At 43.3% G+C, this 23,242-nt stretch overlaps 1 protein-coding gene across 10 annotated transcripts in view; it reads left to right on the top strand.

The window, feature by feature from the left end:
- LRRFIP1 (LRR binding FLII interacting protein 1) overlaps positions 1–23,242 on the top strand; it is a 101,401-nt gene that overhangs the window by 69,156 nt on the left and 9,003 nt on the right. For 6 of the 10 annotated variants that reach the window (XM_066189406.1, XM_066189407.1, XM_066189408.1 and 3 more), the window contains 10 exons: positions 2,763–2,840; positions 9,600–9,632; positions 10,386–10,511; positions 10,996–11,067; positions 13,100–13,270; positions 14,168–14,260; positions 14,722–14,814; positions 15,969–16,061; positions 16,543–16,684; positions 18,316–22,153. In XM_066189406.1, the coding sequence (XP_066045503.1) occupies positions 2,763–2,840; positions 9,600–9,632; positions 10,386–10,511; positions 10,996–11,067; positions 13,100–13,270; positions 14,168–14,260; positions 14,722–14,814; positions 15,969–16,061; positions 16,543–16,684; positions 18,316–20,774 (3,360 nt within the window). In that variant the 3' untranslated portion in view covers positions 20,775–22,153. Of the gene's footprint in view, positions 1–2,762; positions 2,841–9,599; positions 9,633–10,385; positions 10,512–10,995; positions 11,068–13,099; positions 13,271–14,167; positions 14,261–14,721; positions 14,815–15,968; positions 16,062–16,542; positions 16,685–18,315; positions 22,154–23,242 lie in introns of those variants that run through there. The other 4 variants (XM_066189414.1, XM_066189416.1, XM_066189412.1 and 1 more) reach the window with 3 other exon arrangements.

Genomic DNA, 23,242 nt, shown 5'->3' on the forward strand with positions numbered 1-23,242 from the left:
TGGAGTAACGAGTAGTGGTCAATGGGAACTCGCCGCTCTGTGGGACGGGGAATCCACTTCTGCCTCGCACTTATTCTGCAGATAAAACACCTTGGAAAGGCCAGGCGTGAAGTCCTTTCCCTCCCTGAGACTTAATTCTTCTTGTCAAAACTGAGGAAAATACCAGTTGAAAAAAAGAACCAACCAAGAATTTAAAAATCAGTTCCACATAAGCAGTGTGAAGTAAATGGTTTTTGTGAATACATGGCTTGCTTGGTTTTGTTTCTTGGAGTTATATTCAAATATATTTTGCATTCATCTATGTGACAGTGCTTCCAAAATGTGTGATCCTGAGAGCGGAGGGCTCTGTCGTGGATGGGGAGCAACAATATAAGGAAAGACCCCATAAATTGTTTCCTTTCAAAAAAGAGAAACTCCAGGAGTTCCTTTACAGCTTAAAAGACAGAAAATGCCTTCACCTCTTCTCCTCTGTGGGTGTTTGGGCCAGGCAGTCCATCTGCTGCTCCCAACCTCTTTAGATTTTTGAGTCCTCCTCTGTTATTCTGCCTCTCCTCCCCTTCACTGATGATAGCAAAACCCAACCAACCAAAAAAACCCAGCCAACAAATAACCACCATCCAAGGCTTTAAGAGTGAAAAAGCCTCAAAAGAGAGCACTGATGTTATGTTAACTTTAAACATAGTATTTCTATCAGCTTGGAGGAGGAAACACTTTCAAGAATGCTTACTAAGCACTTGTTAGTCCTTCAAGGGCTGTGCCATCCTCTTGCCATCCTGCTGATTCACAGCTGTGAGGAGCCGTTTACAGCAAACCCGTCAGCCCAAAACCTGTTTGCGAGTCTTTTGTGGGCTGTCGGTGGCGTGGGGAGGGAGCACTGACAAAAACTCTGGTGCTTTCTCCTCCCTCCGTCCCCATCCCACCCTGAGCCACAGGTATTTGTGTGTAACCCAGCCTGTCCAGTTCCTGCTGGACATGAAACAGGAGGGGTTTGCCTCAGAGGCAGCGACCTTATCACAGTAAATTGGTTCTTTCAATGCCTCTGAACCTTGCAGCTCTTTTAGCGTGGAGGGAGAGTGTCACCTTGGCTGGCTGTTCCCAAAAAAATGGTTTTGGAAGAGCAGGTGAATGCAGGGGACGAGGCTGAAAGTGGCCTTGATTGGTCCCGGCCACTTACTTCAGTAGTCAGCCCTGCAATGCACAGGGAGCAACTGTGGAATAAACAGGGCCTGGAAACATTAATGTGGGACTCAGCAGCGGTTAAAACTTTTTCCCTGTCACACGTTTCAAATTTATCCTAAACCCTTCTTTTGTTAAACATAAAACACTGCGGTGACCAAGCAAAATCTGTATTTTTACTTCAGTGCTTTTTGTCTTTAATTTAGGAATTACGGTGTGATTGGCAGTAGTTGTCAACAGTGTGCAGCAGAGTTTTTGGATTACACGATCATTTCACCTCTGAAATGAAGATCAGGTGCACAAAGTCGGTGTAGGACAGAGTCCCAGAATGGTTGGGACTGGAAGGGACATTAAAGGCCACCTGGTTCCCACCCCATGCCCTGGGCAGGGACACCTTCCACTATCCCAGGTTGCTCCGAGCCCTGTCCAGCCCTGAGCATTCCAGGGATGGGGCAGCCCCAGCTCCTCTGGACACCCTGTGCCAGGGCCTTCCTGCAGGTGCATCCGAGGACGCTGCCCTGCCCCTGGGCTTGCTGAGGGCTCTGCACCCTGCACGGGGCTTGTGCTCTAGCTGGGGTTATTTCCAGCTCACCCTCTCACCATTTATTAGTGCTGCAAGCTTAATTTGCAGGTGATGCTGTGCTGCTTTGTTACTGTGACTAATGATGATGGAGCAGCCCTGCAAGTGGCTGGGTGAAGGCCTGGCTGTTTCTGTAAAGCTGAAGAGTCCAGGAATTCCTGTAGTGGCCAGGTGACTTAAAAAAAAACAAACCAAAAAGCCTTGAAAATACCCCACAGCATCTCCAAAGTATGAGAATTCTTCAGATTTCTGTGTGTTTGTATCTGAGAAACAGTCCCAATCACCTCTGAAATAAACTCATTATTTCCAGAGTAAGTTCTAGTTCTGTTTCCCTGGTGCTTTAAACTTCCATTTCCCAGCTCCATTTCCACTGCATTAAAACCTCTGGAAATATAACAGCATAGACACATTCTTTGTCCTTGTCAGCAACCAGCCAGCCCTGTCCTGCATCTCTGCTTAGATGTTTCCTTTTAAAAAAAGCTAAAGGACATCCTTTGGCAGGAGATGAGGACTGCGGGTCCTGGAAGACCAGGAGAGAGACTCGGTCTCTGAGCTGGTCTCAGTTTTTACTTTAATCCCCACACAGATGGGTGTTTCTTCCTTTGGCCTGCAGAGCACAAATTCATTTTATATGCGCACAACGTTGGGAACATGGGCAAATGATTCATCAGAGAGCCTCAGAGCTCTTGAAAAGTAGTAGGATGGAGCCTTTTGTAGAGAAACTGAATTGTTTACTTATCACTGGTACCTGAAGAGATATAAATAAATGATTAGTACTCTAAGAATTGAATCAAAACTCTACTTGAACTGCCAGTGGAATTACTGCTTGCCTTAATTTGCAGATTAACAACTCTCTGACTTTCGCTGCTGTTCCTTTGTCTAGCTGCATGTAGCCATCTCTTCAACTAATTTCAGATGTGATGCTCTACATCCTCTCCTCCTTCCCTTCCCAGTTCTAATGCCTTTCTCTTTTCTCTGCCTGCTGTTCCTGGTTTTCCTGCTGCAGCCCTCCGAGTACAGCTGCTACCTTGGTTCGGGATCTCGGGCGTCCTCCAGAGCCAGCTCTGCTCGGGCCAGTCCAGTGGTGAGCTCCTCTATTTCTCTTTGCCCCTCCACTGTTGTCATTCCTCTCTTCTTCAAGGTCTTTTTCATACAGAGAGGTCACTGTCCCATGTGAGGCACTTCCTCTGGGTATTAATTGTCCTTCTGGGCAGTGCTTAAGACAAAGAAAGCGGAGGAGAAATTGCAAAACTGAAGTGATTTCTCTGCAGATGCGTGTTTAAACAACAGAAAGTACGCTTTTTGGACTCTCATGACAACTCAATGTTTGCTTTAAATGGAGAATAAAGCACATCAGGATTATTGTGGAAAAGACTGGGCTGTTGATGGAAGTGCTGTGTCTCCTTTGGGGGAGCAGGAAACTCTAAATCTTACTGCAGCATTCAAGCACTTTGGTTTCTCTCCAGTGAGCAGCATTTTGGTGCAAGCTGCAGGGCTCTCCAGAGGTTGGATTTGAACATCTTTGTGGGACTGTAGAGTGCCAGGCACTGCAGTCTCTAGCATGGTGAAGTGCTAGAAGGATAAGGAGCACCCAGGACAAACTGTGGCTGGAAAGTTTGTCCATCCCCTGCTTTTAGGAGGTTTCTGGCTTTCATTTTTTAAATAGCACGTTTTGCCTTCTCCTTGTGGCTGTTCCTCTCTGCAGCTGTGTACAGCTGTGGGTGTCTTTCTGATTTATTTCCAAGCTGCTGAGTGCAGTAGGATGTCCTGTAGAGGAAATGTGCAGCTTACAGTAAACTGAAATACAGCAACATTAATTTGCCACAGTGAGTTTTATAGTCTGCCATTTGAAAACTGCGTGCTCTGAAGTTTGGGCGTTCCAAGGGTACACTCACTTTTTAAAATTACTAAAAAACAGAGGGATTTTCATCAGATAATGTACGGCAGCCGGTGAGCTATAAATAAATCAGTGTTTTAATTAGCCCCTGAACCTGAGTCCCTGAGCTAGGAGTTCTTGCAGAATATAACTTATATTAGTAATAGATCTTAAATGGCTTTGCAAACTGCTTTTCAATTGCCCCCAAAGCAAAAATGAATCAGAGTAAACAGGGATTCCATTACAATTCTGTCAGGGTAATAAGAACTGGGTACCCACACACTGCAGTGGGTTTCCAGTAGGTGTTTTCTGTATGCCAGCTGAGTCATTCCTGCAAGTTGCTTACTGGAATCACGAGATGCTGGGAGGTGCAAGGGAGGTTTTTTGATTTTAAATTCCCTGCTTACACTTTGGCCTCTTGGTATGCAAGTGGCTGGAGATGGTTTGCTGTGTCAGCACCAGGCTGAATCTGCTCTGCAGGGAGACAGCAGACACTCCTTAAATTATCTTTTCTTAGTTTCATTAGTGGTTTATTACCTGGTGTGAAGAGCTTCCCTTATCTCTGTCACCTTGAAGAAGAGCAGAGAGTTAATGTGATAGTCCAGCTGATCCCAAAAGTTCTTATTGCTGCACAGGGTAAATCCAGCAGCACCTTGTGATTATAACACTTCTTCCTGTATTAACCAGACATTGCTTTTCCTGTAGCTCAGAGTGAGGGATCACTTTTACTGACAGGCTTCATTGTGTTCTGGTAGTGTTTTCAGTCGGATACTTGAGAGTGGAGGATGATTCCGTGGTACTTTCTAAATTAAAGCATATAACAGCTTGTCACTGCAGCTCTGAAATTATTTTCTCAGTTTTGTTTCCCCCTTCCGTCACTGTTCACTGAACAGTGAGCAAAAAGCAGCAGTAGTTTTCCTGCAGTGGTTTTCCTGCTGTGCACAGCTTTGTTAGCTTGTGTTCTCACTTGTGTTTACCATGTTGGTAATACAGTCAAAGGCAGGAAGATACTTAAACACAATTTGTGAATATTTTGTCTTGGTAGTTATTTTAAAAATTCTCTGTATCTGAATAGAAGTTTGCTGTGTTTTTTTTTTTCTTTAATATTTTTCATGTTATCCCCACTGGTAATTATCTGCTGTCCCTGCAGTTACTGCAGATATGCAAATATGTTGTTTAATATTAACCCAACCTCACATAAAGTACAGATCTTAAGACTACTGAGAGCAGACATCAGATATTTCTGTACAGATGGGCCTGAGCTCTCAGCATGTTTTGGCAAAGCTGGACTTTTAATATGAATTGCAGGAGTTTTGTTATTTTTCTTTCTAAATTAAGAAGCTACTAGTGAAAAGCAATTATTTCTAAATCTAAACAGACTCAGGATGCAGTAGTGTTTGTCTGAAGGCTCTCTAAGACAGGGCAGGCAAAACAAGAGGAGAGGGCAGGTTTTGCTAAGCTGAGATGAGGATGGTTCATCCTGCCTCTCTCCCTTCTTGTGGGGGCTCAGGCAGCAGCACAAGCAGTCAGAGTTCAGCCCGAGCACACACAGAGCTGCAGAACATCCTGAGCCTGAAGGGACCCAGAGGGATTATTGAATCCAAGCCCTGTCCCTGCACAGACACCCCACAACCCCACCCTGTGCATCCCTGGAGCAGTGTCCAAACCCTCCTGGAGCTCTGGCAGCCTGGAGCTGTGCCCATTCCCTGGGGAGCCTGGGCAGTGCCCAGCACCCTCTGGGGGAAGGACCTTTCCCTGATCTGCAGCCTGAGCCTGCCCTGACACAGCTCCAGCCCTGCCCTGGGTGCTGTCCCTGTCACAGAGAGCAGAGTTGGGAGCTCCCCCAGGGCTGGAGGATGCCGGCCACACTGAGCTCTGCCCTCCGTCTCTCCTCTGCTCCAGCTGAACAAGCCAAGTGCTCTCAGCTGCTCCTCGTGTGGCCTCTCCAGACCCTTCCCCATCTTCATGTCCCTCCTTTGGACACTCTAACACTTTTATATTGTGACACCCAAAACTGTCCCCAGCTCTGGAGGTGAGGCCGCCCCAGCCCAGAGCAGAGCAGGACAATCCCCTCCTTGTGGCTGGCTGTGCTGGGCCTGATCCCTCAGGACAGGGATGTCCCTCCTGGCTCCAGGGCACTGCTGACCCAGATCCAACTGGCCACTGACCAGGATCCCACATCCCTGCTGCTCTCCAGCCTCTCATTCCCCAGTGTGGCCACGCATCCTGGTCAATGCCCAGTTGTGAACACCTTTGATCACTGGCAGAAGCTTATTGTGTTCTCACCAGAAATGAAATGAAGACACTGACAGACTTAATTTTGATTAAGGAGGCACTTAGGAAGCTGTGCCTTCTCTCTCTCTGCAGGTTTAGGGTGGGTTGTCTGCTAGCCCTGCCTCTGGCAGCCTGGATGTGCTCTGGGCCCCTCTGGAGTGAGGATTTGCCGCGGTGCTAACTTGCATTTCTGGGACTGATAAGTTTGTTTAGGCAGTGACGTTTGGCATAGCACTCGTTCCTGAGAGAGGATTCTTCTCACAAACCCTCTCCGGACCTGACAAATTTCAGCAGTGGTTTTCCCCTGCTGACTTGGAAAGGCTTGTTGCTAATTGCTAGAGTTAAGGTGGCTCTCCTTGGAGAAGCAGCAGGAGCTCTGTTACTGCCCAGCTGATCAGACTGGTAAGGTGGGGGCTGTAGGAGGGATTGTACTGACTGCAGTACTTCTTTGCTTCTTTTGAATTCCAGATTTGGTAGATACCGTCCTGTGTTAAGCTCTAGCCTAACAACTTTTCTCTGCTGTGGGCCGTATTTCCATTTCAAGTCGCGCTGTGCTACTTTAAGGGCAGGAAATGATCTTAATTTGATTTGTCACCAAAAAAAAAAACCCCCTTGCTTTCATGAGGAAGTTGAGCTAAGTGCAAGATCTGGAGCTGAGCAGCGACAGCCATGCACTGAACACTGAAGTTCTGTTACCCGAGCATGGGATGTGGCACAGACAGGAGAGTTCCAGGCTTCCCTTCCCTGGCCTTGCTCAGGAGCCTGGAAGCTGGAAGCTGTGCCTCAGTCCTGGTCTTTCGTTGATTTTAAGATCCCTGTACTCACAGTAGGTGTTTGGTTGGTTGGATGCTCTGTGGTAGTGCTGCATGGAGTCGTTTGGACACTCCACTGGCGGCAGAGCTTCACCCTAAAAGGGTTAACCCTTTTAATCTAGGGAAAACAGGCGCTTTATCCATATAAAGGCCTGTGGGGTGATTTTGTTCGCTTAGAGTTATGTTTCCAGCTGTGGTGAACTCTGATAATTGCTGACATTTTTGTAACGTGGCTCTGGATTTATTCCGAAACTGCTGTCAGAAGAGGCTGAACTCTGATCCCACTGCACTTACTTTGCAGAGAGCAGCCAAAACAAAGATGTGCATGCTGGAGTTCCTTGGAAAATTACTTCCTTTTCCTGCTTCTTTATGCACTAAAGTACAAATTGCCCCAGTTGTTGACGAAGAGGAAGATAATCTGTGATTAGAGATGGACCCATACCCTTGTGCAAATGAGAAATGGTAGTGTTGTGTAAATTCACCATTAGGTGAATCCCTCTTTAAATCTCTTTTTCTGGCAAGTGTTGTGTCAGCCCTTCATGTTTGTGTGTGGAAAAGTCCCAGAGCCAGGATATTTTTATGAAGGGCTGTGCTGAGTACTTGTGAAGGTGGAGAAGTTCTTTTCAGCCTATTTAATAATTGCGGTGTTCTTGATTGAATGCTACTACAGAAGCTAAGTGTTTTGGGCAAGAATTCTGTACAACCTCGAATAAAGATAAACATTTCTCTCCTGACCTTTCTCTTGTTTCATTTATTGCTGAATCAACTGCCAGAGGGCTTGGGAGGGAAAAGCTGGCAACCTGGAGGTCCCTCTGGTGGTTGATTCCTTTAGGAAAATTTTTATCTTTTTAAAGGATACTGTGAATACATTAATCTGAACATGAGCACGACGGAAGCTGTATAAAATATTAATCTAAAATAGGTTTCTCTCTTTCTACAAGACAGATTTTGGTGTATCACTGCCGTGTAACCATGAAATTAAACGCTGGCTTTTTTCAGACTGGCTTTTTGCTTAGAAAAGTGTCGTGTAGCAGGAGGCGTCTGTGTAATGTAAGGATGCTGTTTTGGTATGAGGAACTGGCTTGTCTCGAAATTAATTGAGTTTTTAAGTGTTAATATTTAAACAAATTGCTCGGGATTGGTTTTGAGGAGAAACTGCTCTGAGTACGGCATTCATGGCATCAAGCGGATGTGTGCAAGGGCGTCACTAGGGAAGATGAAATCTGGTTTGTTGTCTAAACCAGCTCAGTTTTAGATTTTACTTACTAGCTTTCATTATTAGAGACTATGCCCCATCAGAGTTATTATTTAAGACAGTTTTGCAATAAAGGTGTAGCAGGCTTCACAGGTGTGGTTATGAGTGCTCTGAGTAGAAACGCTCGCTGTAGTCACGTCTCTCACCACATTGTCTTCAACATTCCCCTTTGTAAAGGGAAGCTTTTATTTGACTCGTCTGATGCAACATTAAAATAATATCAATATTTGCTCCCTTCTTTGTTTTGCTAAAAACTGACATTGCACTTTGTCCCGGAAAATAGAGGCCATTGTGCAAATGGCTGAAGGAAAATAAATACTTTGAGTTGTGCCCTGTCAGGTAGATTTTGCAAAGATTTCCAGAGGTAGGTGTGTGTGGACACGCGACTCTCTTGTCACATGCCATTATTGACACTGCCACAGCTGTCTTGATAAACAACAACAAAGTGTTTGGCCGGGCTAGAAGGCTGCCAAATCCAGCACTTGGAGCTGGCAGGCATGAAAATAAAAAGCTGTTTGCACAGTTCAGTCCATCTTGTTCATTTGGTCTGAGCTAAATTGTCTGCCTTCATTAATGACCCTCTCTTTTTGCCTCCAAATTCAGAGATTTGAGGGGGTTTTCACTAAATATTTTATATATTCAGCGTCTTTGCAAGTTTAGATCTAGTGCTTTAAGTCTGGCTCGTTTTACTTCGAAGCCTCAGACTTAAGTTTTCTTAATGCTAATTCACAGGGAATTTTAGCTGTGAGATGTCAGTGTAAAAAGCTGAATTGTAGCAGGTACCTCACAGTTCTGAGGGTTTGTTTTTTAACAGGGTAACATAAGTAATACGAAGAATAATGAGTGAGATTATCCCCGTATTGTTCTATATAATAAAAGAAAAAAAAGAAAACTCCAAACAACTGTGCCAAATGTGTACTGATTAGAAAGAGATGTAGGTTTTGAGTGTGTTTTCAATGGAAATTATCAACTTTAACCTCAATTATGCCTTCCCCTGAATCAGGTCTATCCTGATTGTTTTCCCAGTAGTTTCAAAAACACTATTCCCTTTGGGAGCCAGGCTCTTCTTGGTCCAGAGAAGACATTAATTTTCTAGGAGTCTTTTGGGAAACTGTCTTGACTCTGCTGAATGTTCCAAAAAGAATTCAGGTTTTGTTGAGTTCTCCTGAGTTTTTAATTTCATTCAGTCCTTTTTTACACTTAATTCCATTTTAGATGGAGATGTTCTGTAACTTTTAAACCCTTCAGCTGTCTGCATCCACAATAATTTTCTGTCCTCCTAAGTGCTGCTTTCTCACTGTTCGGGTTCTTCTAGACTAATTTTAGTACAGGATCTCTGTTGTAAATTAGTAAATTGCAGTGAAGTGCTGAAGCCCTAAAAGAGCCATTTATTTAGACTTGGGACTGATATTTGACTTGAGGGTCGGTTTTGTTGTCTGGGATCTTTGCTTGCAGTCGCTGTTTGTCTTGAGAGGGGAGTATTAACCCCAGGTTTGAAACTTTAGGTTTCAAGTCTAACTTGCTTTTTGGGATGGGGAGGATGTGGTGGCATTTCTGGTGTATTACCGTTTTCCCTAACCCTTTATTGATTGTATTAATAATTGCTTCTCAATCTCTCTTTTACAGATTGAAGAAAGGCCAGAAAAAGACTTTGAGAAGGTAAGAAAGATCTTACCAATTGTTCTGACAACAGTGCTTTTGTTCATTCTTTTTGGTGGGTAGAGCTTGCCGTGAGTGTACACAAATCTCCTATAAAATCCATTGTGAGGCAAAAAATTGAATTCCTGGAGCCTTCTGCTGCAGCATTTTTGAAGATGAACTTTTCAGCCCCTGCTTACTTGATGTTAAGTTGCTGACCTTCAACAGCAGTTGGCCGAAGCCGCTTTAGGCTATGCCGCACAAACTGCGTGTGTTTATTAGATCTTAGTTACAAGACCTAAGTTCTTTATGTGAAAATAAATAAATCATCATAATAAAAGAGGAGTCTACTACATTAACCCTGAGTACAGTCGAACAGTTCACGTGGCCACTGCTGCAGAGTAAATAAATATCCATAAAGGAGACAGAGAGAAGCTTCCAAAGCTTCCACAGAACGTATTATTGCAAGCTTTGAAAATGGCAGGCTGATACTAGCCCCTAAAGACTTTCCTCCAATCAAGAATTCGTAGTTAGAAGCTAAATTATGCAAACTCCTCTTGCAGTATTATTTAAATACTTCTGATCTGCCTTTTCTCATTAGTTTCCCTTGTTAAATCTTGGTTTTGATTTTTTGCTTCTTAGTTTGATTTTCATCAAAAGTGCATAATTTAGAAGTGCAAGGGTTGGTGTGATGTGTGTATTAAAAAAAAGCTACAAAGCCATAATTTATCTGGAGAAGAAAGTTCTCAGCAGTTTATCTGTGTGTGATTGTAGGGAGCACGAACTGTCTCAAGTTTATCAGCAGCTACCTTGGCTTCTCTGGGCGGGACTTCCTCACGGAGAGGCAGTGGGGACACGTCCATCTCAGCTGACACAGAGGCATCCATCAGGGAAATCAAGGTGAGGAGCACTTAAACGCAGAGTAAATTATGGAGTAGTTCTTTCCCAGGAAGTAGCTGGCAGTTGTGGCAGTGATTTGGGCGCTGTGAAGGAGAAGCTGTGCTGGAGATGTCTCTCAGATGGGCTGGTTGTAAAAGTCACCTCCCATGCTGGAACAGGGAATGCCAGGAGGGTGAGGATAACGCACTGCACTCCTGGGACAGAAGGTGATCGTCAGTGAAAGGGACACAGGAGGGCTGGGATTGTCAGGCCTTGGAACCTGGGTCTGTGCCTCGTCCTTAACGATGAAGATTCCGTTTTCTCCAGCCAAGAAAAGCAGAATTAGCACAAACTCCTGACTAAGAAATCTGGCGAGGCCTCAGCTTCGGGTCAGAGCCCTTAACCTGTGTTGGAAGGAGCACTTTGAGCACTGCTTCTCCCTCCCAGCTGCATTCTGCCCACCAGTGTCCGTGGCATCACTGACCTTTCTCACCATCTCCCTCAGGACATCTATGAGTTAAAGGACCAGATTCAGGATGTAGAAGGCAAATACATGCAGGGGCTGAAAGAACTGAAGGTACTGGTGTGTGAGCATTAACCTGGCCCCAGTGTGAGCCCCGGAGCTGCCCTTGCATGCTGTTCTCCTGCGGAGGCTGGGAGCTGTGCAGTGTCCCATGAACTGTTCCCACTGGGTGGGTTGTGGTGACAGATGTTTCCAAGTGTTCACTGAGAGGCTGCTGGTTGCTACTGCACGTTGTCTTTGCTGGTTTGAGGAGGTCATTGTTTTGCTAGCAAATTAAAATTATTTGGTTGTTTTTTTTTAATATCGTTTCCTAATCCAGGAAACCTTCCAGTACTGGGAGATGAACTAGAACTCATCTCCTAAAGTACTAAAAAGAAATAGGAGTTTAGAAAATTGTATGTTTTTATTTTTATAAGGCCATGTGAGGTGTCATTTTGGTTTCATCTTTAGATGACAGAAGCTACCCTTAAACAATTCTTGCAACAAAACTCCATGTATCAAAGCCTGATACGCCAAGAAGGAATGCTGAAGCTCTTACAGCTTCCAAGGAGCCATAAATACATTTTGGTGCAACAACCAACTTGTACACCCGTGTACCACGCACTCCTAAGTGAGCAGTGACATGAGCTGTGGCTTTTTGGGAAAGGCAAATAGATAAATTCAACATTTGCCAGCATTAATCGCTGATTGTGTCATCAGCTCAGTGCTGACAGACGAAGGTGTTGCCATCTTAAGTGAGTTTTCAATGGAAAGAGTAGTTAGGCCCTTTTTTGGTAAAATTTTGGGTTTTTTTCCAGCAAAATATTCACACTGCATAAAATTTTTTTCAATCCCTGCCCCTTAGACTGCCTTTTGGGGTGATTTGCACCTAAGCTGCACTGTTTGATGCTAAGAAACCAAAACGTGGCATGCTGAAGGAGTGGAGCAGAATTTCCTTAACTTCTTCCTTGCATATACTTCCTTTCCAGCTCCCTTCTGAGCTTTCCAAATCCTGGTGGCTTTCTTGTGCTTGGTATTTCTCATCTGGAGCTGGAAAGTGGCCCAAAATATAGTTAAGCATTTGGAACTGGACAAATTTGGGTCCTAAAAGACAAATTATCTCGTTTGTTAATAGAAATGTCAATTAAACTGATTTAGACTTTGCCACTATCGTCCTTAATTCTGTTAACAGCTGAAAAAGGAAGTATATGAAACTCACCCATACTTCAGTTGAAATAATTAAAATTACACAAGTTCCAAGAGGAATTGTTTGATCTGTAAACTAAAATATTGACATGCGTGCCTTCCTTGTTTGCACATTTACACTGCTTTGTTTATATAACTCTTTGATTTCTTTATTAAAACCAAGTTGTGCGAAGTTTGTCTGCTTAAATGAAAAATTATGCTAATCTTTATTTTACCATCATTTGTTGTTGTAAATATCTCAGTATCTTATATTCAGGTCAAGCTGACAGAAGGGGTTTTCAAGATACTGGGAAGTGTATCTTAGAGAGTAAATTTGTGAAGAAGGGATGTGATACGGGAAACCTAAAGGGAAATCACACATCAGGTCACAAAAGCTGCAGCTTTCTCTTTCACAGTGAATTCTAATTCCCAAGTCAGTATTTAAGGGTTCCCACACTGCAAGGATCTCAGAAATTAGTGTGAAACTATCAAACTGCCTTAATTTCAGGCCTCAGATCATCCAAAGTGATCTTAAATCCAGGCCAGTTTACCTTTAAAAAAAAAAAAAAAATCGCAACTTGTCATCTTCAGCAGCTGCTTTGAGCTGCCAATGTGCAGGGGCAGGGGGAGGAGGGAGAAGGGAATAAAACTGGAAGGCAGAAGCTGAAGCAGCAGAGGACAGGAAGCGTTTTATCCATGCTGAGGTAAGGCTGATTGCTTGGAAGCACAAGCCTGGTGAGGACAGGGGAGGTTTTCCTCACTTGGGACAGCTGAGAAGCCTCCAGCACAGGATTCCTGCTGCTTTCCATAGGCAACCTGAGTGAGCTTGTGGTTTGGTGCTTTATTTTCTCCCTGAAGTTCTTGGTCGGCAAAGTGTCCTGTGTTATTTCTGACTCTGACTGGGGTTTTTTATTCTCTGCAGGACTCTCTAGCTGAAGTTGAGGAGAAATACAAGAAGGCTATGGTGTCAAATGCTCAGCTGGACAATGAGAAAACCAATTTCATGTACCAAGTGGACACCCTGAAGGACGCGCTCTTAGAGTTAGAGGAACAGCTGGCAGAATCCAGGAGGCAATATGAAGAGAAGAGTAAAGTATGTAAATAGCTGTGGCATGGGAAATAACAGGGAGAGATCTGGAGGGGGGGTAGAGATCTTTGGGAGGAGGCAGCTAAATTATGACTCGAGATTTTGAACAAGTTGCTGGTTTAATTAATATTAAGTGGAATACCAATTTGTTGTGTACTTGCGATCATACAAATGAGGATTTTCCTTAAGCCATCTTTGAAGAAGGGGAGAAATGTTCTAGCTGGCAAAGGCTATATTGATATTATCACATCTCCTTTTATATTCCATCTCTAAAGTAAATTCATAGGGTTTTGTCCATAGGGACTTCTGGAGCAGTTTTACACACAAAGGTGTCTCCAGGCACCCCATGGGAGAGCTGAGCAGGTCAGACAGTTCAGGCAGCTCCATGGTTAAATGTTGAATGAAGTTTTACATGAATTTAAGCAGCTGACAGTGAACCCCTAAACTGGGGCTTACGTTTTCAGAACTGCCTTCTTGCAGCTTGGGGCATTTGACTACACCCCACTCCAAAACACAGTTCCTGAAAGATACAGAGTGGTTTTTTCTTTGTATTTAAAAGCCCAGCTACCTTTCAGTACATGGCCGTGTGGGAAGAGTGGGTTAAATTCCCATCTATTCATCTGTGCAGTGTGAAGGACTGGAGTGTAAAAGCTCTTCAGCCTGCTGCTCGGCTTATGAAATGGGCTAAATGATGTCTGTCATTTCTGTATTTGGTGCAATAATAGCATCTTGGAAAAAGGACAAACTCGATAAAAACTGCACTCTTGTGGGATTGTGATTAGAGGGATATTCAAGAATTGCATTGCAGTAAGCATTTTCTTTGTGTTTGGGCTTATTTTCCTCTTTTTAATGGGATGCTATTTTTGATTAATAATAATCTTGTGAATATTTCATTATTCACAGGAATTTGAGAGGGAGAAGCATGCTCATAGCATATTGCAGTTTCAGTTCATGGAAATCAAAGAGGCTTTGAAGCAGAGAGAAGAAATGCTTGCAGTAAGTAACTTTTTTTTTTTTTTTAATGACTTCTTTGATTGGTACATTCCCAAGTAGCAGTAGAGTGGAGAATGTGAGGCATGGAGAATTTTATTCCCTATTCAAGTTTCTCACCAGAAGAAATGTTAGTGTTTCAGGCCAAACAGGTTCAGAGCTGACTAATGCAAGTAGTACTTTCCTAAGTATTATCTTATTCTTCCTAAGTATTGCATTCTGGACAGCTGTTTGTGGAGATGCAGAGGAAGATAACAGAACTGTGTAATTTGTTCTAAGTCATGTTGTGGATAATAGGATTGTCTACAGGAGCACAGGTTCAGCTGGGATGTCAGAAACTGTGCATTGTGGATACTCATTTACTTTGGCACCTGCTTTTTTTCATTCTTTGGCATCCCTGCAATCTTGGCCTTCCTTGTTAACCTGTTACCTGCTTTCTGTCTTCTTGTTTTGCTCCTGCCCCTCAGGAAATCCAACAGCTGCAACAGAAACAGCAGAGCTATGTCAGGGAAATTTCCGATCTTCAGGAGACAATAGAGTGGAAAGACAAAAAAATAGGGGTAGGACTTGTCAGCTCCTGCCATGTGTTCAAAGTGACACTGTCATTGTCCACCTGATCCTGCTTTTGTAGAACCCCATGGATAAAACCCTCCCTCGTGCTTTTGCTTGGTGTGGCTGTCCTATGATGTTGCCAGTGGAGTAGCAAATAGCAAGTGTTGTCTTTGGCCAGTACCTTAAAATCCAAGGAAAACCTAGCAGCTGGTGTGCTTTCAATCCAAGGGTAGTTGATTTGCTGTGCTGCACCATTTGCATTTGCCATTCGGGGAAAGGAAGTGCTATTTATAATGCAATTCCATCAGCACTGAGTTTTTGCTTATTCAGATTTAATCTGCAGACTGAGCAGAAACTGGAGTGGGGTAGAGAGGTAATGGAGCTATTTACAGGCTCTTGGGATGGAAGTCTCCCTTGCTTCTCATCCCTTTCCACCACCTCTTATCAAAGCCACATGGAAACACACTCTGGTTTTCTTTTCCAGCTGAACACTGAAGAAAGGCTTCCTGAATAGAGCAGAAGAAAGAAATCTGGCAGCTTGCCCATGTTTGTGATGTCCAATAATTTGCAGCAGCCTGAAACTGAAAATTGTCTAATTTTTTTAAATTGTTCTGTTTCTATTTATATAGAAATCCCGGGAGGGAGGAGCTCAGTAGCAAAATATGCATTTGCACATGGTGCATCCCAGACTAAGGATGACTTAATGGCAGCTTTCAAATTAATTAAAATGTAAACTAAAAAGTGTCCTGACATCCAGCGGGCCTACTTCCATGCCCTTCCATTAACACATGGGAATGGCATGGTGTCCCCAGTGTGCATGCTAAAGCAATCTGGGTATGGATTAGCTTGTCTAGCAGATAAGAATAAAAAGTGGACCCTCATTTGAAGGGCCCCCAATGAAGAATTGGGCTCTGAATGCCTTTGGCAGGAATTTATGGTTATTGAAGAAGCTGTGCCTTTCTTGGATTTGAAGTTTCTCTCTCTGTATGCAAACTCAGTCCTTAAATCTGTAAACTCGACCTTTTTCATCTATCTGTGCCTATTCCATCCCCTGAATATCTGAAATCTGCTCATTCTTGTCTACATTTGCTTTTCACTGCCTTTACTTGTCTCCCTTCCTTTCTTCACATCTCCTGGCCCTCTGTCTGTGTTGGGAACTCAGGCACTAGAGAGGCAGAAAGATTTCTTTGATTCCATAAGGAGTGAGCGGGATGACCTTAGAGACGAAGTGGTTGTGCTGAAGGAGCAACTGAAGGTATGCAAGAGGAATAAAAGAAATTTATATTAATCTGCTGACCCTTTCCCCCTGTATGTTTAGGCAGAAATTTATGTCTAGCTCAGTAGCAGTAACTCAGTTTTCATGTTGCCTATAAATTGCCATTTCAGGGATTTTCTATATAAAGTTCTTTCACCTGCTATTGATTGTGAGTTCTTAGTGTAGACTAGAGTATAAAGAAGTTATTTTTGTAGGAGACACTTCTCTGAGGAACATCTTATGCAGCAGATTTATGTTAAAAAAAAAAAAAAAAAAACCAGAAAAAAGAGCTGGGATCACATGCTTTCTGTCAGAATGGCTGAACTGAGAACTGCAATATCTGTTCTCCTTCCTGACTCCCAGCCATATTTAACGGAATGATTGAAGCAATTGTTTATTCGGAGTATCTTGGACAACAACACTTGACCATCCTTCCCTTTCTGAGCAGCAGGCTCTAAAGCATTGCTTTTGTTTCCCACAGAAACATGGAATAATCCCAGACTCTGACATAGCCACCAACGGGGAGGCATCGGACATTCTGGATAACGAAGGACACTTGGATTCTTCCCGAACTGTTCCAGGCACCACTCAGGCATTAAAGACAGGAGGGGAGGGGATGCTAGGTAAGTGCTGTGTGTCCTCTCAGCCCCTCCTGCCTGTCTGTCCTTCATTCATCCACCTTTGCTTGGATCGGGCAATTGTTAGTGGGACAATTAACACCACGCAGCATGCTCCTTGTCCAATCACTCCCTGTGCATTTCCCTGCTTGGTGTTGAATATCACTCCCAGTGTGCCTGCAGGGCAGACTGCACTTCCCCTGCAAGATGACAAAGGATAGGAATACAAATAGGACATTACAGATAAGTAGCAGTCGTTCACATCGCCATTTAAACCCTGAATTGGAATATTGTCCCAGGATAATCCTATTGCTGCTCAGTATTTTTCAGCACATACCTTAAATAATCAGGAAAAGCAAAAAGCATTTTAATTTTCTATAAAGTGTTTGTATGTTGGTTCACTGATATATCTGAGAACCGTGTCTGCTGAGAGCAACAGTGCTGGGCTCTGCCAAAGCACACCAAAGGATAAATTCTTTGTTCCTGTGCTATTGAACACTTTAAATTAACACTTCTGTGTTTTTACTTGCTACATTGACATTTAAGTTCAAAGGATATAATTGATGTGGACAGCGTTAGGAAGGAGAAATCTGGTTGGCAAAACCTCTTTATGCTTTTATGTGGTGAATGGCCATTAGAGAACTATTGTACTAGTGTAAGGAAAGAAAGTAGTATTTTCGGTTTGTTGGATTTTTTTTTTTTTTTTTGTTCTAAATGAACATACTAATAAATAGCTGCAGGCAGCCAATTGTTGCAAGTGCAGGTTCTCTTGCTTTGAGCTTTTGGCTGCTTTTTCCTCACTGAATTTCTGTGTGAAAACAATGTGGAACACCAAAAACCAAGGTAAGGGTGTATTTTTAAATGTAACATGCTTTCTGCATCTCCTAATGCTGGCTCTTTTTTTTTCAGAATAGGTACAGCATAGACCCAAAAACTATCAACAAACACTATTGTTTTAATATCAGTTGCTTTTAAATACAAATTGAAGGAAAACCGTTACAACAAAAATAACTTTCAAAGAACCACAGAAGTCCCCAGCCCTTTGGGTGGCTGAAATGAGGGGCACAGATAACCTGAGCTTTGATCTGTGTTGGGAGGTCTGAACAGCCAAACCATTTGCTTGCCAATCAGATTTTACATTCAGTGTCTGTCACGTGCACTGATGATGCTTGTCTGAGATTTTAAAAGCAAAATATTACTGAATAATCCTTCGTGATTCCATTGTAACAGCATCAGACTCCAGCATGGATAGAGGGGCCTCAGGGTTAAAATTGTAGAGAAAATTGCTGAGGAAAAACAGTCCTTAGAGGTCCATCTGCACGTATTACTGTTAAATTGCACTGCTTCAACCAGTTGTTCTCCTCTATGAGAGCTGTCATTCCCACAGCCAAGAGCATAAATCTTCTCCTTTCCAAAAACATGAGCCAGCACCAGAAACTTCTTACTTTGAGAGGGTGGTGGTGAGTTTCACTGATCAACCCCCCTGGATCCTTACTAATTCAATTGCTGCTTTGCCTCACAAAATTGGCAAAAGCTGATCTTTTATTAACCCGTTCTTCTCATCCTGTCTTTTGGGTTTTAAGTGGGGAGGTAAGTGCTGTGGTGTGGCCCCCTCAACTTTCTCAATGGTCTTTTAGGCAAAGCCAATGAAGTGGAGATGAAAAATGAGATTTTGGAGGATGTGGGGAAAAGAGAAATCTTGCAGAATACTGAGCATGAGGAACACAAAGAGGAGTCTGAGGAGGAGGAGGAAGTACAGACATTGCATGCTGCTGAAAATGCAAAGGCAGAGCAAAAGGTTGAAGAACGGGACACCGTGTGGACAGTGATGGTACCAGAGAGTAGGTTTGCAGAGCAAGCCCAAAGCCTCACAGAACCTGTGTCAGGGAGCACTTCTTCCAGCAGTGACAGTGACACAGGTGACTTGAGAAAGGTCACAGAGTCCAGGGGCACAACAGTCCAGCAGCCTGAGAGTACAGAGGCTGAACTTGGTGACTTGAGTGTAAGGACAAATGAGAACTTGGAGCTGGGCTCTCTGCAAGGCCACCAGATTCTTGAGACTCCTCAGGAAACATTTTGTGACTCAGGTACAGAGCAGGAATTGGGAGAAGCTGCACCCAACCAGGAAGAGCAAGAGGATCCTAAAACCAGTCATGCCCTGAGTGATAATGAAATGGATGAAGGATCCGACAGTACAAGTGAGAGCAGTGAGCTGGTTTCTAACCAGGCAGGGCTACCCGAGGGAGCAGTGGCAGGCTTGCTTAGGGAGGAGGGAAACGTGGAGAGTTCCACTCCAGAGGAACCCCAGCACTCAGAAGAAAGTGCTGAAAACAAGGTTGCAAATGTCTTGGAGGAAAAGTTGGTTGACTGCACTGATGGAAGAAGTGATAAAACAGCAGGTGACAGAGCTGAAGAAGAAGAAGATGAGGTTGGGAGCACAGTTCAGGGTCAGCCTAGAGAAACTGAGTCTGTGGGTTTGGAGGGGACAGAGCCACGTGAAAGGGATGTCCCAGCAGAGCCACTTGAAAAGGAAGGTGGAGAACAGCAGGCATCCATCCAACCAGCTTCTTCAGAGGACAGTCCTTCAGCATCCCCAGAGGAACCAAGTACACAAGGTAAAACTGAGGATGAAACACCTGCAGCTGAAAAGGATGGACAGCAGGAGGAATTGATGGAAGAGCTGGAGAAGTGTCCAGGTTCTGCTGAAACAGGTGTGGCATCTGTGGAGGCAGGAGGCTGCATTCCCAAGGGAAAGGGAAGTGAGCTGCAGCAGGCACGGTCAGGAACAGAGGTTGTGAGGGAGGTGACCACTCAGGAAACCCATTTAGACCCAAGCCTTTTAGATGATGAAATTAAGGAATCAGAATTGGAAACAGGGGATGAGGCTGGAGAAGGACAGGAAAGTAGGACAGAATGGGTAGAAGATTCGAATTCAAAGGTAGAGGTTCAAACAGGTCAGTGCAGTGAAGACACAGCAGGTGGTACAGAAGGAGAGGAAAATGTTCCTTTAGAAGAGAGTGAAGTGCAGAAGGTGGTTAAACAAGTAGAAGGTGAATCTAAAGAGGAGTCAGGTGTAGGTGTTGCTGTAACTACTGGAAACAGTGCCAGTAAAGAAACCCTGAAAGAAAATGAGCAAGAGGTGGAGCATGCAGACCACCCTGGTGGGCCATTTGCTTCAGAGGAAGGTGCAAATAATGCCCCGGCACAGAAGTCTCTGCAGAATGACATTAGTGAACAAGTTAAATTGGAGGAAGGTGGAAATAATTCCCTGGTACAGAAACCTGTGCAGGATGAAAACTTTAGTGTGCAAGTTAAATTGGAGGATGGTGTAAATAATTTCCTGGCACAGAAGTCAGTGCAGGATGACAACATCAGTGAACAAGTTAAACTGGAGGAAGGTGTAAATAATTCCCTGGCACAGAAACCTGTGCAGGATGAAAACTTTAGTGTACAAGTTAAATTGGAGGAAGGTGTAAATAATTCCCTGGCACAGAAACCTGTGCAGGATGAAAGCTTTAGTGTGCAAGTTAAATTGGAGGATGGTGTAAATAATTTCCTGGCACAGAAGCCTGTGCAGGACGACAACATCAGTGAACAAGTGAAATTGGAGGACCAAGCAGAGGAAAGCCTGGAAGATGATGGTGATGCATTTGATTTTGATGAAGAGTCAAATCAAATACTAGAATCTGATCCAAAGTGTGATGGAGAGGAAGCTGATACACAGGGAGAAGAGGGTGATGGAACAAATGGTTCTGTTGGAAAAACTGCCCACACGGACAAAGCTGGAGAGGGAACAGACAAAATGGAAACCAAAGATGCCTTGACCAAAGGTGAAGTCTGGCAGCATAAAAAAGATGAGCCTGGAGAAATAGGGTGCTTGCAAGGGGAAACGTCAGCGAAAACTGATGAGGAGGCTGACGTGGAGGAAGATGAAATCAAAGTATCAGATTCTAGTAAAGTGGGGAAATTACAGGACCAAGATGTTTTGCAACAGGATTTGGAAAGTGCTTTCATTAAGAGGGCTGAAAGCAGGGAGGATTTGCAGGGTGCTAGAAGGAGTAAGGGTAGATCCAGAGATGACTGTACAATCTCCTGAGTTCAGAATCTCAAACCTACATGAGTTCCATGCCCTGTGACCAGTCCCAGGACACAAACATGCACTTTGCACAAGACATCAGACCTTGGAATACTCTTGGAGTTTTGTCTCTGTAGGTAACTCAGCATAAAGCCTGGATATTGTAATGATGCAAGTATTAAGTTATTCACTGTCATACCCAGCCACAAGAAATTGTGAGTGTGTCTCAGGTTGAAAGCTTATCACCCAATGAGGAAACTTCACAACTTGACTATTCAAACTATTATGCAATTAAAGTACCTCTGGTGTGGATAGCTGCTCCTGGGGAACTTCTATAGGATTTTTTTTATTATTCTAGCCTAGTTGATCAATATCTTGAATGTACATTGGGCCTTTGTGAACTTATGCACATTATGCTTACTTGCACTTCGATCTACAGCAAGTACATTAACTCTTCATGAAGGAACTCAGCAGATCAGCCACACTGATGGTGAAACTTCTTCCACAATGATTATGAACCAATCTCTTCTTTTTTTTTTTTTTAATATGAGGAAAAAAGATCTTTTCATTCCACTTGGTGTGTATTTCTTATCTGGTCATAATCCAAAATATAGTTAGATCACTGTGAATCTGCTTAGTCTAAGCACTTTGGAAGAGCAATACACAGTTTGGAGAAAGTGCAACATACAGGTCTTAGTTTGCTGAAAGGAATAAATATATCCATGTTTACTTCATCTAGGCACTTTGCACCACAATAGGCCTTTTACACCATGTCTCACATGGGGTTTTTATTTTTTCCAGAGAAAGTGTCAATACACACTGTAATGTGTGCTTAGGTTTGCTGTCAAGTACTGTCTAGATATGAATATATAAAATATCTATTTTTCCAAGAAGATTTTTGTTTAAAATTGCATTTGCTTATTGCATTATATTTTTTTTTTGCAAGCTCTGATTCTGAAAGAATGTTTTTATCTCTGAAACAAATCTTATCTCTTCCCTTCTGGAAAGAAGATAACTTTGCATGTCTTAACTCTTGCTGGATATCAGACCAAAGATGACTGTTGTTTTGTGTACTAGCCCCACTGTGTCTTTTGGAAAAGCTGGATTGCTTTGAATTGCTGGCATAAATTAGGCTCTTCGACTCCCTTGCTGTATTTCCTTTGCATCTCTGCTAGTGCTTGGGAAGAGAGCATGTTTTGCATATATAAATATTCATTTAAAGTGTTAAGCAGTGAATGTCCCAAGGGAATGCAGATCGAGGGGGGGTGTGGGCTATGGAAGGCTGTATTTGTGTTGATGTTACAAAGTTGTCAGAGCACAGACAGACTGCAAAATTTGAAGATGTGTATGAAAATGTACCGCTTTATATAATTTAAATAAACGTATTTCATACTTTAAAATACCTGTCCAGAGCACTGTTTCTAAACCTGCACAAGGAGTTATTTAAACCTGTATCATCTCAACACCATTTTTCTGCAGCTTTTGTTCAATTTATTGCCTTGTGCTATGTAGCTACAAGAGCCATCTCCCTAGGACGGGGCAGCCTCGGGGTCTGAGCACCTTGAATACGTGATGGCACCTTAACTGTAGAGCTCTAACAGGTCTGTAACCTTGTAACTCCTTTCATGTGGCTTCTCTCCAACTTACAGCACATCCACCATGGTTTCTGTAAGTATTGGCAGTTGTTCCTAAGGGTTTACACTAGATGCTAATCCAAAAAGTCATAGATCTTAAAAGCATTTCTTATTAGCATGTAGCAGTGTTTATTTAAAGATTTGGTTCTGCTATAGTCTCAACAGTAAGATATGGTTTAATGTTGGAAATGGGTTTTAATTGTTAAATAGACTTAAACAGATCATTAAATATTCTTACCAGGCTTCATCTGTACTGTGGATGGATCCATCTGAGTTAAATTAGGCAACGTGCCATTATATCCTGTGTTTCTTATGGGTTAATTTCTGATTCTAAGTAGTTTTTCCGCATCAAAAAACACAGCATCTTTAAGAGAATTCCTTTTCAAAGCCAAGTCACAGGAGCAGAAAGACCTCCAATCTTACCTGTTCGTGTACCAGCTTTGATCCCACTCCCACTGTAACTGGGAGCAAGAACATGGAGAGGCAGTGCAGAGTAGCTGGTGTGCCAGAAATCTATCCTGGAATGTTGAAAATGAATACGTGACCCAAGGATGAAACTTTTGTCTTCCAGAATAACCCCAAATGCTCACTTGGTTTTCTGGTCATCACCTAGTGGCACATAAATGCTGTAACCCAGGTTTGTGCATATCAGAGCAGGCCTGAAATGCTTTCAAAAGCAGTATCTCAAGAAACTTACTTGATAAAAAAAGGGAATAAATAGTGAAAAGGTCTTGGTCAATATCTTCTTTAGTATAGAGAAGTACACAGTCCCCCTGTGCCCCTTCAAGCCGGTGTCTTCCAAATCTCGTGCTGTCCCTGGCAGTGCCCCACTTCTGAGAAAGACAGGAAAGCATT

The sequence above is a fragment of the Chamaea fasciata genome, unplaced genomic scaffold, assembly GCF_029207755.1.
Source record: "Chamaea fasciata isolate MVZ Bird 193981 ecotype frontalis unplaced genomic scaffold, bChaFas1.0.hap1 SCAF_8, whole genome shotgun sequence".
NCBI classification, from domain to species: domain Eukaryota; kingdom Metazoa; phylum Chordata; class Aves; order Passeriformes; family Sylviidae; genus Chamaea; species Chamaea fasciata.